Source organism: Bombus bifarius, unplaced genomic scaffold (assembly GCF_011952205.1).
Source record: "Bombus bifarius isolate JDL3187 unplaced genomic scaffold, Bbif_JDL3187 scf7180000007966, whole genome shotgun sequence".
Classification (NCBI taxonomy): Eukaryota; Metazoa; Arthropoda; class Insecta; order Hymenoptera; family Apidae; genus Bombus; species Bombus bifarius.
The window spans coordinates 5051495-5067975 of record NW_022884352.1 but is presented as its reverse complement, the minus strand read 5'-3'; the positions used below and the strand labels follow the sequence as shown (position 1 = coordinate 5067975).

Here is a 16481-nt window from a genome sequence, read left to right as displayed (position 1 = left end):
TAGTAAAATTTTTAACACGATGTGTTCTTCGTTCGCAAGAAAAGTAGGAAGAGATTACTGAAAGGAAGGCTCGTTTAACGGGAGAGAAAAATATAAAAAAGAAGTCTTATTTGTCGCTTTTATTATTAAAATCTTAAATAATAAATTAACAAATGTCGTAACAATCGCAATAATTAAATAACAAACACAAAATAACGTACGGACGTGGAAGTACGAGATACGGGGTGGTGGAGAAATGTGATGATAAAAAGGGGGATGAAAACTCTAACTGCTGATAATAGTGATGATAATAGTAGCAAGCAGAAATATTATAATAATAATATAATGTAATATAATATAATAACATAATAATAATAAGAAGAATCAATGCTTAATAGCGTAAAAATAAATTATTATACGTGAGCGTAGTTCTCGCGGGCAAACCGACTTTTCTCTTTGAGAAAAATCATTCAGTCGTGTAATAATTGATAATTACAATAAAAAAGAGAAAGAAAAAAGAGAAATCGATTTCTCTCGTCTTACGCGGGACTCGTCCGTTCTGTACCATTTTCCCACCACTTTTGCACCATAAAAATATATATATTTTTAGTTAAAAAAATATGTATATATTTTTCTTCATTGAATCTTTCTTCTTTTTTTGAAACAACGATCAATTGGTAAGGTGCAAATAATCGGTCAGATTTGCGCTAAGGGAAATATGGAGCGAAAGAAAAGGAGAAATATCAAAGATGAGAAGAATGTGAGAGGAAAGAGGAAAGAGGAATGTGCGTCGAGGATCGCGTCGAGAAACGAGAATTAACAAACTTTAAACGTGTTGTACGCTTCGGTGCGATGTTCTCGTTAATATTTTCTTCGGTCATAAAGGAAAAAGGAAAGAAATATGTAAAACCGATTTTACGCTATTCCGCACGAACGTTGGTCCAACATTGGAGAAATTTCGTCGCTTAGTCCTTGATAGTCAATATTGGATCAATGTTGATGCATATATCGGTCGAGTATTCGGAATACCGCAAACGATGGATGATCGATAAGCTCGTGCGATGAATTCACACTCTTTTGGAGTGGCGCGAGGTGTTTTCGTTCTGATTTCACGCGATCGAAACGATTAACTTGAAATAAAATCGTCTCGTTTTCTCCGTGCTTACCGCTCACGTTCTCGCGTCTCGTCTTTCGAACAAGCAGTTATCAGACGATGGTTTGTACGTGATCGTTCGATTAAACAAAAGAATCGGTCTCGGTCATTTCTGATCCGTGGATCTTCGTGGATCGCCCGTCGATTCATCGTATTCCCATGAAATCGATCGATATTAAAAATTCAAGTTAATATTATCCTTGATGTTAATATTTTATACAACGTAATTTTATGTATGTTGATGTTAATCATTTTATGTAACGTTTTATACATTAACATCAAAGAAGCAATCGAAAAGAATGAAATAAAAGAAGAAGAAGGAAATGTTAAAGTGAGTAGATTGATCAATAGATCGATTTCCAGGAAAATATATTTAGGACCATCATCCGATAACGTAATAATTGAACGTAAATCTTCGTCTTTTTATAGCAGAATTTAATCCCTTCTTGAAACCTTTCAAGATGAAGATACTACGTTCTTAAGCCTTGTTTACATCACGTAACTTTTGGTCAATCACCTCTGTAAATGTAATATCAATCGAGTAAAACTTTTTCAATCGTTCAATTGGAATTTGAATATTCGGCGAGTGGATTCTCTTGTACGATAATTTACTAATTAATAATATTATTGAATTAGCAGTTACAAGATGTAGATCGTAGATATTTCTCGTATAATTTTTTAACAAATAAGCAAATCAGATAATTTACTTGTAAAACAAACTTGTTACTGTTATACCAATTTGTCTATTAATATAACAGCGAACTGTAGCTCATGTAAAATTCTACTAATACGTTCAGTATCTTGTAAATATTAAAAGATCAACAGACAGATAATCGTAATTTGATCAGCATCAGCTACGTTCAACGATAAAGTATCGAACAACGATCAAGCTGTAGCGTAAATCTTTTACTTAACCAACACGAACTCAATCGTCCAATTAATTGACCAAAAGTTGCCTAAAGTAAGCATGGTTCTAAAATTACAAGGAAGGCACGATTCTATAAGAAAGAAACAAGAAGATGACCGGTAAGGCTCGGTTTACCTAAGCTGTTCGTTAAAACGATAACTGTTCTTCCCGTAGCATCCCGTGGGGTCAGTCCTCTTCTTTTTCAGTCCAAGTTTTCTCTCCTGATATCGCGGCTGATCGTCTTCGAACCGTTTCAGAGGGAAGTGGGATTATTCCCCGTTGATGGACGATCAACAAAAATTTGCTACCTTAACCATCTAGTAATGTCAGTAAAGCTCTCGTTGCTGACGAAGGTCAAACAGTATCCGACCTTCTTATAAAGCTTTGTCTAAAAGAAAAAAAAAAACAAATCAGAAGCCTCTCTTCAGCTGGTCCCTCCCAAATTTCCCTGAAGCTCCTTCTTGATCGTGGACCAACGATCCATTATGGTTGCCCTATCGTTGAAGTCTCTCTCATTGAAGCTTCGCCGAAGCAACCGAAGTCTTCGTGTCAGCCCTTTCCTCCCAGGCCAACGTCCGTGCCTTCTTCGAGGCCCTACCGTCGTTCAAATCGAAATTTGAAGGTCATCTCAGGCAGGGCCAGGTTACCGATGGGAATCGTATAATTCTCGTTCTTCACGGGTACTATCGTGAAGTTCTTCAGCAACGTAGCTAGAATGGCGAAGCTCAGATACTGCACCAGTTTGTAGCCCATGCAAGATCGTCGACCTCCACCGAATGGCAGGAAGTGTTCTGGCTTCAGTAACCTTCCATTCTGGACGAATCTGTCGGGCATGAATTCTTCTGGCGCGGTCCACAGGTCGGTAGACATGTTTAGATCGTAGTTGTTGAGGAAAATGAAGGTGTCCTTCTTGATTCTGTAGCCTGAAAAGAATAACGAGATCAGATTAGTTTAGGGTCGATAAAAGGAAAGAAAGACAAGAGGAAGAAATGGAAAATTTTGATTAGAGATTCTAGTTCGATAATTATTAAATGAGATGTTGTAAATGGGTCGCGGATATTTAAAACGATGTCTTTTTAAAACGATGCAAATCCTCTTTGTTTGCTATTATGAGAATCATTATTTTACATTCGCAAAAATATGACATTGCATGAAAATCCGCGATTTAATACTGAAACTTACCAGCAATGGAGCTGTCCTGATTAGCCACGTGAGGAACAATAGGGCTAGCAATTATCCTAATAGTCTCCAAGATGATAGCTTCGACATAAGGCAAGGATCTTCTGTTCTCCAGTCCAACGAAGATTCCAGCGATACCAAGAGAATCGATCTCTTTTTGAGCTAGCTTTTGAACATCTGGCCTTGTAGCGAGGAATCCTAAAACCTTGACGAGGAGATTTCCAATGGCAGTGTGTCCACCAATTATATCTTCCATGACGAACAACGCTGTATTCCAGGACATCTCGGGTTCTGCTCCACTCTTGACGTGATTAATCAGACAGTCTAGATAATCTTTTTCAGGAACGATGCCATTCCAGGCGTTCACTCTATCAGAAATGATGTTCTTGATAACGAATTTTCTGATTTCGTGGCTCCAGTGCGCCATTCTTGTCATATTTCTGTGATGAAGAGGCATAAGGAAGGGTAGAAAATCGGCTGCGTAACCCTGATTCACTTCGAAGAACACCTTGTCGAAATTCTCGACCATGTACCGGAAACCATCGTGTTCTAGGTGGAAGTTCTTCGAACAGAGGTAAGTGATGAAGATGTTCGCGCAGGAATGAAGGATCAATGGTTTCACGTGCACGTTTACGTTGGAGAGGGAGTCCAGATGGTTGATCAGAAGGTTTAGTTCATCACCAATTATCCCATTTAGCTCGTTATAGCGTGTGGAGAACGCGCGCGGGAACGTGTGCGCGCGGAGCATCTCTCTTCGAGTCTTCTGCACTTCGGACCAGTTGCAAAATGCCAGAGCTGGAAAATAAAAAGAAGAAAATGTTTTTTAGGTTTTTATAAAATTATATTACACTTTGTTGCAAGTAATTTCCAAGGAAAAAGATTTTCACTGTGAAAAATTTCCAGAGAGATAACATTTTATAGGAAACGTCGAGGAAAAACATTTACTGTAAGAAATTTTTGGAAGGAATATTTCCATCGCAAGAAATTTCGAAAGAAAAGATTCCTATTACGAGAAATCTCGGGAATGGAATTTTTACTGTTAGAAATTTGCAGAGTAAAAAATTTGAACTACGAGAATCTCGCAACGAAGAATTTCTGTTGCATGAAATTTCAAAAGAAAAGAACTTCGGATATTTGAATATCTTTTAAACAATAACATTTCATTTTTCCGTAATTTATTGAAACCTTCTTTTAAAAGAACAGAAGCTCGTCTCGAAATAATTTCCGCTCGAACAACCGGTTGACAGGGACAAATTAATAACGGACATGTCGATCGGCGATTTGGTGATTTTCATTGATCACCGTCAAGGCAAAATAAAGATGATCACGACTAAACTTGACCTTCCAACGGCACTTGATGACGCAAATAAGACACGCGTTTCGAAATATCGTTGACTGGCGAAAAAAAAAGAAAGAAAAAAAAGAAAAAAATGGAAAAATTTTGTTGACGCGTACTCTTTCTCCTCTCCCTTTCCGTTGTCGTTCTTCCTCTATCTCTCTTTCTCCGAGACGGGGGAACGCGTACGCGGAAATGCAAGCATCGGCGGATGCCGGGATCGAGCGCAGTCGGCAGAAAATCGATTCATCGCCGCGCGAGCAAGGCGACTCGATTTCAAATCGAAGCGGTCGCGGGGCAGACCAGAACAGGAAGTGACCTGGTTTCTCGCAACTCGCCAGGACATACCGCTCGGTAACTTGGTTCCCTGAGACCCGAGAAACCCAGGATTTTTGGTTCTTTTACAAAATAATGTCGTACAAGTCCTTGATAATTTTGTTTCGCTTTGATTCCTTCGACGATATGAATATGACGAACACAATTTAGTACGACATAACATGGAAAATTTTTCGATACTATTAGGTAGTAACACGAAATATTCGAATTTTACATATTCATACTTTACTAAGTTCTAGAAAGACTTAATGAAATGAAAATTATGTGTGAAAGAGAAAAATTTCAGCTTTAAAATGGTATGTCTACAAGGATAAAAGTACTGCGCAAATGATGCAACAAAATGGCACATCTTATACGTTACGATTTATGTAGGCTGATTTCATTTGCAGTGGACGTACAACGTTGAAGAGAGGTGCTTTGATTGTGAGAAAACGTTAACAAGACGTGCGAAATTATGAGAATGGAATCTAGTTGCTGGATCTAAGCACAGAATCGCGATAATTAGACGCAAAATTTTCCCTTTCATACAATTATTCTTACTAAAGAATGAATCGAACTGATGTACTTCAATCGAAATGAAAAACAAGCGTAGTTTCTGGATCTAAGCACAAAAATGCACTATGGTCGGGCACAGAATTTCTCCTGTCATAGTATTGCTTCTTGACATGTAACTAATCAAACTTGTGAATTCGAATCGATCAAAGACAAGTCTAGTTTCTGGATCTAAGCGCAAAATAATGGTGAGGACGAGACGTAGGAAGCGAAAGAGAGAGAAAGAAAATGGTGCTGAGTATCGGAATCGCCTCCGGTGGATCAGCCTTGATCCTGTTTGTCGGCTGCCAGGTGAGCCAGGAACGCGTGAAAGTGGTACCGTGACCTTTCCGGCTTGCACTTGGTACCGCTTCGGCGTTGACCTTAGCACGAGTTTCGGGCATTCCGTGGACGCAACGAAAGCACGAGCCACGCGAAAAATAAACGGGCTGCGGTTGTGTGGGCCGGCCGCTCACGTGTCGCGTACGACGGCAAGGTCGTTAGCATGGGGAACGAGTTTTCAGCAGCCGTGACGAGGTGTCGACAAATTCAATTTTCACACTATCTCACGATTCCACCCGTACCGAATCCATTTTTTTCTAACGTTTAACCGCATAGCTACATAATTTCATTCAAAAGACGCGTGACATCCTTCTAAACACGGTGGCAAAATACATAAAACGGGTCTCGAAGGTTTACGAGACGATACGAAGCAGAGAAACGATTACGTAACACTTGGACACGAGTTTTTCGAATAATCAAAAATAACTAACGAGGTAGTCTGCATGGTGAACGAGTTGTCAACTGGCTGAACGGCACGTCTTATTTATTTCGATTCGTCAAGATCGTGGAAATTTAATTTTCGGTTATGCACTGCTTTTTAAATGATTTTTAAGAAACAGTGTTTAATTTCGGGAACTTTTCACGCGACGAAAGAAGCCCTCGTTATGTAAATATCGAAATAAAAACAGAAAAATGTTACAAATTTATAAAAAAAGTAAAATTTTTCTCACGACGAAAATTTTCTTGTTGATGAAAAAATTTATTCATAAGAAATAAAGGAAGAACAAACTGAAAAATCTTGAAAAAAAAGACAACGCTCGATCCTGGCAAAATTTTCTCACGACAAGAAGAATCTTCGTGGTGTCAAAATCGAAATGAAGAAGATAAAGGAAAGATAAGATAAAAGAAATATTCTTACAGTTCTCCTTATTTCCACCGAAGAGCAGATGGTATCTGGTGAAATTTGGCCTGGAATCGAAGTGGTGTCCCTTGATGGTCAGCACTTCTCTGATGTTCTCCAGACCATTGACGACCACGCAGGGCACGGATCCCATCCTAAGCTTGATCACCTGACAGTCGTAGTCCCTAACAAGATCAGCGAAAGCTTTGTAGGGTACGTCGTAGCGTCCCAGGATGTGAAGGGAGCCCAGAATCGGCCATGGTTTGGGTCCAGGTGGTTCCGGCAGGACGTTATCGTCCAAGATGACATTCTTCGTCGTTTTCTTGGACCTTAGATGATCCAGTAGGATCAGGACGAGTGCCAGGAAGGTGACAGCGATTAGGAAGCACGTGGTGGCTGTCAAAGGGATCATCTTCGACCTTGTTTCTCTTCGTCGATGCACTCACTGACGATCGTCACCGATGTTTTCGTGTTATGTCTCGTGTGAAGAACCGTGGTACCCCGACCTAGGGTATCTGGATCGCGAGAAGGGTCTCTTCAAAAGGAAATTCTCTGAGCCTTTTCGACTTTTCAAAGCTTGGAAACTTTGTGGCACGTGCGATGTTATCGCGGTACCGAACGAAACTCTTTCAAAGATCGTGTATTATTGAAAATGCCGAAATATCGTCAGGCTAAGACGTATCTTGAATATAAATCGTAAAATGTGTAAAAATCCGATCACCTCCCCCGATGAAATCGAACGTATCGAATAATACCGGTGAATTGGTTTCCTCGACGAAAACTGGCTGATCTAACCCTGTGATCGGCTGAGTTCGCGAAGTGGTCCGTGTTAACGAAAAAGATGTGTCGTGTCTGAAGTATCGGTAGATCGGTTCGTTGGTCCGTCTGTGAACGGTCTGCCGATCTGGCTCGGTCTGTGGGGATAGGATGGTTGGCCGGCTATCTTATATAGCGGCGTAATGTAGTCAGCACATTTGCGTCGCCTGGTGCGCCTCTCAACCCCATACATATGGATTCGTGTTGAGACGAAAGGGGGAGGAGAAGTTGGTCTCTCTGTCGTACACTCTGTCGTAAGTGTATAACACACAACCCGGTGTGTTGCTGCTGGTGCTGCTGGTGCTGCTACTGCTGGTAGAGAGACGAATTTCAAGAAAGCACCGAGAGAGCCGACGGCTCTCCGACACTCTCGGTCGTTCAGGTGTGTGGAACGTCGGGAGAAGCCCGAAGAAGAAGGGCTGGAAAGGTGGAGGGAGCGGAACGGAAGGATGATAGAAGGTATGGAGGGGAAGGGAGGGAGATCCAGAAAGGTGAAGGGGGCTGGAGGGGCAGGGAGATTCTACAACCAAGAGATATATACACGAAGTGAGGCGGTGGGGGAGGGGGTGGAGACGCGACGGCCGGGAGTGGGGTCCAAGTAGGGCCCAAGCTGGGCCAGACTGGGCAACGAAGGGACGCTTCTTGCCCTTGACTTCTCTCCTTAAGGTGCCATCGGGTTTTCTGGCAGCAAGGTGGTGAGCCTCCAGTCCAACGAGCACCTCGTGAGACCGGCTACTCACTCCCATCTCACACCAGGCTCACATACGCCCTTTATTCCGCTCTTATTTCGATGTACTTGACGTTTATCGATATGGGACCCTGCCTATGGTTCTGCAAGCTGATCCAGAGTGGGCCTTTCGTGCCATCGTCGTACAGGCTGTACCCGAAAATCGTTCGTTTTTCCGCCGGGGGAGACGAGAAACTGGGCTCGTTAGCCTCGCTGAGCTGCTCGCTGCCTTTTCGCTCGGCCATTTAAGGGCCACAGGGGTGATAGAGCAAAACGAGTTGCAGCGAAGAAAAACCTTCCGAGCATTGCCGCTCGCCTTTTACGACGAAATTTCAGCAACTGGAAAATTGTAGGTAGACCGTGTCCTTTGCTTCTTCATCTTCCTCGACAACGATCTTATTCGATCTTTGTCGAGTCTCGGATCTTTCGTATCGTCTCTCGTACCAGCGTGTAGCAGTTTCTACGTGGTCTCGTTACCGTTGTGCTCGGTGGATCCTAACTAAATATCAAGGATCAAATATCGAAATGTGATCGCACGTAGAAAAATGTTGCTTCCGATTTATGCTCGAATGCAAACTGCAAAGACAGACATGTTGTTTACGATCATAAAATAAATTTCGTCGTCGTCATCGGCGGGACGTTTCCCGCTATCTCCAAGAAAATCAATCGTTTCTTGAATCTGAAATTTCTTCCTACAGGATGTTGAATGAAAGTTACGCAATTCTGCGACAAGCACTGGGAGGCGAACGCGTTCGGTTCTGATCGACGAAAAAAGAGGAAAAAGAATCCTTTCACTGATATTTCCAACTATTGCGACAGTAGAATTGACAACGATATTGTAAATAACATTTGTGCGGTCGTTACTATAAATAGTAAAATGAATCGAAGGAACGACGTGTCACCTTCGTTGAGTCGATAAACTCTTGGAAAAATTCGATTTGTCATCAATCTGGCATAGGTGGAAATGAAACTCGACACTAATAAATAATATACTCGTGATTTTCCACTAAAATGCTTCGATGGAAAAATTATTTTCGAACGAAGGTATTTGATTCAATCGCTAGTGAGCTGAATCGATCAATTGAATTACTGTGTACATTTGTACATTCATCGTGACAATGTCTTCGAACGAAGTGTTAGGAGTAAAGATAATGTTGTCAAATATAATTTTGCGTATACGTTTTATATTACTTTAAAATTATATTTATTATAATATGCTCTAAAATTTAAATAGATGTCAAATTAATAAATGCGCAATCATTGAAAAATATGTGCAAAATATTAAATAAAAAATAAAGGTGTACTATAAGGAGATCAAGAGAATATAAGACGAAGGTGATCGCAATAATGTAAAGTTTCGATCACAAGTTCGAGCTAATCAGTCCTTGAACAGTCTAGCTGTCTCTGGAAATCCGCTCAGCAAAAATTAGGTTGTCAATGACGAACAAACGCTTATTCGATGGAACAATTGCGTATTATCCCGATTTTCTAGATATCATCGTCAAAAGATATTCGCGAAAATGGTCGGTCGTGCGTCAACATTGAACGCGGCGATCATAGTAGGTCAGTTCAGTAGAATTGAATTTAAGTCAGACGCAATTACTTCTGACGTTGGATCTACCTGATCCACTTTGCAGTTCGAGAACTTTCTTCGGAGCGTTTTGAATTGTCAAATAACTTTCGTGAACTTATAGAACCATATGACCACGATTTTTTTTAATGGTTTTTTTAATGGAAAAGAAGGTTCTAGGATAAACTTCGACCCTATTTAAAAGCAAAGCAGTCTTCGGCAAGTTCTCAGAATTTGTCTACTTACGATCAGCAACGGTTTTAAAGTCTGTAGGCCTGAAAATGTTACAAATGACCAACAGTAGAAAATTGATCGATGTGGAACCTCGTCGTATTCCACCTCGATCTTTGTTCTTCCAGAAATAAGTTTAAAAATCAGTTGAATCCTTACTAAAGCAAACCAATGAAGAGTTCCATTAATAATCGTGCAAAAAATAATATTCCTAATAATCAGACAAACTTCAGTTTTCAAAGATAAATGTTAAGAAAAACAAAGTTGATAATTCAACCCCTATTAGAACAAATTTACGAATAATTCTCTGAAACCCTTAACGTCGTTCCTTTATTTCGTACAAAAAGTGTATAAAATCAAGACACATACAAAATTCTTAAAAGATTCTTAAAAAAAAAAGAACGAAACAATCCCAAACTAACCCGATCAAAGTGTTCAACACTTCCTAAAGCAAAGTGATGAACAATTGTACCAACAATTTCACCTAAAACAACCTAATAATGAAACGAGAAAAAACAGAAAAAAAATCCTCCAAATCTTTCGTTAAAACGAGTGAAATAAAAAAATTGTCGAAGAAAGAAGGGATCTCGCGACGTCCAAATTGTCCAGGCATCCCTGAACGGGAAGGTATAGCCCTGAAAGCTCGGATAAGAGAAGGACAACCACGTTATCGGTGACGAGGAGGAAGCACGCGACGAAGAGTACGCTTCGAATTTGTTTGAATCGATGAATAAAACATGAGCTAGTGGTGTATCAGCTATATGTGCGACTTCCCCCACCTTGCATCTTGTTTCCCCACCCTTCTGTCGGAGGCCTTTTTTTCCCCTCTCGCGGCTGTGCGACAGTAGAGGAGATTGCTTCATCCGTATCGAGAGGCATTATCGAGCGTCGATTTCTGGGAAGCTAGCGGTACCGGCCTGTGGCCGGCAGCTCGAAATCGGCTTAGAGAGGAGGCGCATAACGGGAAAGCTCTCGACTCTCCTGCGCGACCCGAAGCTTCTTTTTTATTCTCGTACTCTTCCACCCCCTGAACCCATGGAATTTTTCATTTCGCTTTCGATCGGCGTTCGAATCGATCGAGTCTTCTTTTTGACTGTATTCCCAGACTCGATTCTCTTTCCACACTGTCGAATATCATACAATTTTTCACCAATTGCGCATTATTAGCCCATATTGGATAGAATAAAACGGTTTCTGTAGTCTTCAGGACAGTTATTGAATGATTGAGTAATTTTTCAGACGGTGTGTGAAAGCTTCTTGCGTATTCCGTGATTCTATTTGGTCATCATCGGAAAATACACGATTTTTCTTGAACCGTGTTACTAGCACGTACTAGACTGATTAAAAAGCCTTTTGAAAGTTTCAGAATGTTTATTAGATGTTCGAGTAATTTTTGGAGGGAGAATTTGTGGTTTGGTATAGTTGGAAATATTTTCTTTTATTGATGGTGGTCCATGATTGTATAAGAAGGATGCACTGCTCAGCAGGGCGACTGAAATGGCTGGTCCTTGTTGGTTGCACGTAAAATAAGATTACTCGACAGCTATCATCTATAATATTAAAATACCTCGAGTCACGCAAGAAACCTGTCCCAGTGTAAACATGGATTCGTTGATCCTTCGAAATTTCTGGCAAGCAACGCAGACTGTACTGTACTGATTAAAGTTGTACCTTGAGATGTTTAAGAATAAAAATCAAATTTAATAAGAAAATAATTTTTTAACACACGGCTATGTAGAATAAAATACTTTTGTACAAGTAACCTTCTCTATAAAGTAGTATCTGAATATAACAAATATCTATAGCAAAATCTATATCAATTCTATGATAAATAATTATTATTATCTATGATAATTAAAAATTATATATTATAACTGTTTAGAACAAATTTATGAAAACCATTCATAATATTTACGAAATATACAGAATGAAACGAAACATGAAATTTTATTAAAAACGAAACGTAAGATTTTCCTCACTAACAAACGAAGAGAAAGAAACACTGCGTTAAAGCTTGTATTTTGTTGTAAGATGAAAAGAAAGAAGTTAAAAGAACTCACCGGCACAATAAATTTTTCTCGTCGTGTATTCGATATGGACTACTTTCCCGATAAACCTTTTTCCTACATGTTTTCACAATAAAAATTTACAAATCTATGAAACGAACAATTTATGCAGCAAATGAAGATATACAAGACAAACATTTTCCTATTGAAAAAGAAAGAGAGGAAAAAAAACAAAATTTCGTACAACGGAAGAAGAATCGGCCCACGTGGTTGAATTAAAAGGAATTGCCGGCCGTTTTCTGCGAATCTAGACGTGTTTTCTCGCGAGTTTGTGAGGTCGATCTTGATCCCACGCAAGCAAGCGAAGCGCCTTGGGCTCGCGGAATTTCAAGATCGCGGCGCGTCCGCGAAAAGCGAATCGGCGACGAGCTCGGGGATGTGAGACGGATCGAAGCGATCCGTTCGACGGATATCGGGAACCGGCCAGACTCGACGAAGGTCCCGCGTCGGCCAAAATCAAGGCTCCGCTTCGTTTAACAATATAACGATACCGGATGTGTTGTCTTTATCCTTACACCCCGCCGCCGACCATCCGATTTACATCGCCAACGAGCAGGTTTTATTTTTATGAAACACGCGAAAATGTGCAGGTTAATTATGGAATTCTTAATATACGGGCTTACGTATATACTTTTACGATGCTCGTGGTTCGTGTACTGGCCTCAATCTTTTGATTAATTGGAAGACAGGATCGTTTTCTGTAAGAGGAAAAATAAAATTAGGAAGCTGCTTTAATATGCCGTTTAGTGCAATTACAAGAACGTCTTTAATATTTAGAAGATCTTTCTTTTTAATATTTTGGTTTTTAACTCCACTCCTTGGAAGACAGAGTGGTTTTTTGAAGGAGCAAGATCAAATTAAACAATTTTTCTAATATACTACTCAAGACAATTAAAAGATGCTATTCTTATATCTGTTTTTCCAATCTATGTCTATAGCATTTTACAAATTGCACTTCCAATTCAAATGCACAGCAGAGCATCTGATATATGATTCTTAACGTAATACATCCCACTGTATAAGTGACAAAGTTCTGTTTCGCTAGAGGAAACTAAAGTTGGAAAGTTTTCTTAATATCTATATTCATTTTCGCAATAATTCAATACTTTCGCGGACGAAAACTTGTTGATTGTTCTATCAAGAACAGTGAATCCGAAGAAAGTGAGACAGCCACACGGTTCTGTGACACACTTTTCTCGAAGAGAACCCAGGAATCGCAGCGACACGTTAAATACTCGTGATCAACAACCAGATTGTCTTTACAATGATGTTGGGATATGTTCTTGATAGAATGTCAATGAATGGATTTTTTCTTTTTTTGGCAAAGGAGTAGAAAAATCTCCGCATCATGTAGAGAAATAAAAACTGTTAGATCAAAGGGGAAGTTCTATTTTTGGAAGATTACAATGATGGCACGGTTGACGTTACCACAGATAAATCGTCGAGATAAAAAGGCTGTTTGGTATTCTCGTATTCGTATGACATCGAAGGCGAGCAGTGCCGAAAATCAAGGTTGCTTTGGATTAGCGATGAATAAAATCGACAGACGGTGCTCCTCTGTTTCGCATTAGATCGCGATGCTGCCTTTGTCGCTCTACCAAGGTTCCGCAGACGGTAGAAATTAGCTTCCGACATTTCAATACATTGTGAAGTCTGATATGAGTCGAAGAATACACACCAAATTAAAAAAAATCATGCTTTGATTTCAATTCTCGAGTTGTCGAGTCAATGGAATTCGATTTAGATTCTTCGACTTGTTATTATTTATAATAAGATACATAATATACATATTTTATGAACAGACTACAGACGTTTCTGCAAAAATGTGCAGTATAAAGAGATGACATTCGACAATGAGAATCTCACAATGGAATTTTAACGTAAAATACTCGATAAAATATTCAGAGTATTGAACAAATTTCTATTTAGAAGTTTCCTTCGCATGTGTTTGTAAAAGTATGAATTTACGTAGGAATCCGTATTTTATTCATTACAATTATTACGATAGAAACTAACTTTTTGTAAGTAAAAGAACAAATTCCAAAATCTAAAGAACCGACTTTTAAGAAATGAAAGATTAGATAATTTTGGATAAAAATCATAGAATTCGCCTCCCAAATTCTAGATTTAACAAGGACATTTAAAACATTTAAAATTCATAAAGCGTAACATAAAGTGATTATAATAAATAACAGTATCGTAATAATAAATAACGTAATCGTAGAAAAATTCGTGGTAACCGGTAGGTAGAGAAAAATAGTTACAAAACAAAATCAAAATTCAAATATTGCGAAATCATATCCCTGAAGAACCATTCGTAGTCGTCGGACGATCGTGTGACCAATGAAGAATCTAGAAAGAGCCAGTCGCCAAAAAGCTCAGGAATATTCCACTGTCCTGGATAGAAGTTGGTTCCGGCTATGGGGTTACGCAGTTATGTAAGAAATTATTGAAAATGTAACGGCCTGTCTCCCACTTCCTTGCTCTGCTCCTTATCCCTTCTCTTCTGCATCAGGAAAGAGCTCGTCCCGGTGACGTTGATCTGCATGTAGCGGTCGTGCATTACGCACTAACGGTCAAGAGGCAGGCCTATACATAAGTGCATACAGCAGTCGTCCAACTGTTTATTATAAATACCCGTATATTTTAACTGATCTTTATTCCATCCTGGTCACATTTGATTCTTGCTAAAAATAGAAATATTCGATTAAGCAGAGTAACATCGTGTACCATTTACCTACGTAATTCTTCGTATAATAGGTGGACAGAAATTTCTCGAGGTTCTATGGATATTTCTAGCGTAACAATATTGTTGATCTTCTTACGGTACCTTTAAATCTGTTACGATTCTCAAATTCTTATATTTTGCCATTGCGCTCATTTTAACAAGCGGAGAGATGCGAATAAAATTTTTTAACGTTAGAGAAATGTGATGGAGCCGAAAATAATCGAAACCACTTTAAAAGATTAGGAATAGTACTTGTGATTCGGATCAAATTTTCGATCTTAACGACAAATTATTTCCTCGGCAGTATTATACCATCTTTTCCTAGGTTATTAACTTCGCTATATTATACGTAGAAGATCCTTGACTTAATTAAAATATACTTCGACTATCTGACCTTTGTCCAAAATTCTTCAGATAAAATTCGAAATACCTGAGAAGCAAAATCGGTCGACAGAACTTTTGGATCAGTCTAATAATATGTAGTAAATTGGTATCGTGTGAGCGCATGCATAACACAACGAACGAACGGGAACAGAAACTTTGAACGGTGGAAATGCTGGCTTGCAAAATTTGCGACAGATACATTTATGGAGCTGGCCGACCGCTACCGATTCATCCGCCACGGTTTTATGCGATCGATGGATCGTTAAGTTGGTACGCGAGCCATGCTAATGTCGATCGAAGGTAAAAGTTTTTTCTGTCTCGCGACCGGGATACAGGAAGTCTTCCACGTTTCACAGTTTGTGGAATTGGGACGTTGCATAACACGGCGCCGAACAACGAGCTGATCATGCTTGCGCCGCTAAATCGATCATTAGGATCTATCGAGGTTGCCGAGTCCGTGATCGCTTCTCCCTTGAAATCATTACATCGATGTCGATCGAGGAACAGCCTAGAATAGCGAAGCTGGAATTCATTTCGAATCAGACGATCCTTTCCATCCAGATGAATCATTTCTCGCCCTTGTATTGAAAGTGTTCCAAATTCGACGCACGATTTTTTTGCGACAGAAGGGGAAAAAGTTGATTTCGAATATGATAATAATTAGACTGCCGACTATTGTGCATCTGTGGAAAATTTGAAGATGCAAAGGTACGTAGATGTTCTCGGTACAGTTGTAATATTCAGTAGACGAAATGAATATCTGCTTTTTTATTCGTATTTATAAAAATATGAATTTGCATAAAGATCCGATGATACATTATTTTTATATTACACCCTTGCAATATAACTTTTTTGAAGAGTCGACTTTTTGTAAAATTTCTAAATAAAGAAGTAAGATCATAGAACGAGATCGAGTGTCGTATCTGTCAGTTATAATTCATTAATCTAAAGAACCCTGAAGAATTTTCTCACAGTGATAACTCGAAGAACACGTTCTTCGAGTTGTCTCATTTTTGCAAGAAGGGTGTAAACGACATATTTTTCGTCCTCGTCCTTTTATCCGTTTGACTCGTTAGAATGTATATCGTCGTGAATATATTTTTGACAATCTTTTTTCTGAATCATTTTGTTTGCACGGTATGTGAAGAAACGAGATTCAGAGGTACTTGGTTCTAGATCAAAAATTAGCATCGTCCGTAACGGAGACTCGAGCTTGTCCAGCTCGGAGGGAATCGATAAAATTGAGAGCAAGAAAAAGTGACAACGGTAAAAAGTAGTCCATACATCTTTCCTGTTGGCGTACCCATCATCCCCTCCACGTTATCCAGCTTTCGCGTTATCCTGCTTCATCTTCG

The 16481-nt window shown here is 39.5% G+C and overlaps 1 protein-coding gene across 1 annotated transcript; it reads right to left on the bottom strand.

Moving 5' to 3' along the window:
• Positions 1 to 104: 104 nt before the first annotated feature.
• On the bottom strand, positions 105 to 8697 carry LOC117204324 (cytochrome P450 307a1-like). Its single transcript, XM_033441605.1, has 3 exons — positions 6623 to 8697; positions 3222 to 4013; positions 105 to 2962 (listed from the first exon to the last, which is right to left on the bottom strand). The coding sequence occupies exons 1-3, from the start codon at positions 7014 to 7016 to the stop codon at positions 2634 to 2636; spliced, it is 1515 nt and encodes a 504-aa protein (XP_033297496.1). The 5' UTR covers positions 7017 to 8697; the 3' UTR covers positions 105 to 2633.
• Positions 8698 to 16481: the final 7784 nt, after the last annotated feature.

What these genes read in the sequence shown, in the direction of transcription:
- LOC117204324 (XM_033441605.1), bottom strand. Translation starts at nt 7,016, where the DNA reads ATGATCCCTTTGACAGCCACCACGTGCTTCCTAATCGCTGTCACCTTC. An exon ending in CGGTGGAAATAAGGAGAACT is followed by an intron (nt 4,014 to 6,622) that starts GTAAGAATATTT and finishes TTTATTTTCCAG; the next exon opens with CTCTGGCATTTTGCAACTGG. An exon ending in TCAGGACAGCTCCATTGCTG is followed by an intron (nt 2,963 to 3,221) that starts GTAAGTTTCAGT and finishes TATTCTTTTCAG; the next exon opens with GCTACAGAATCAAGAAGGAC.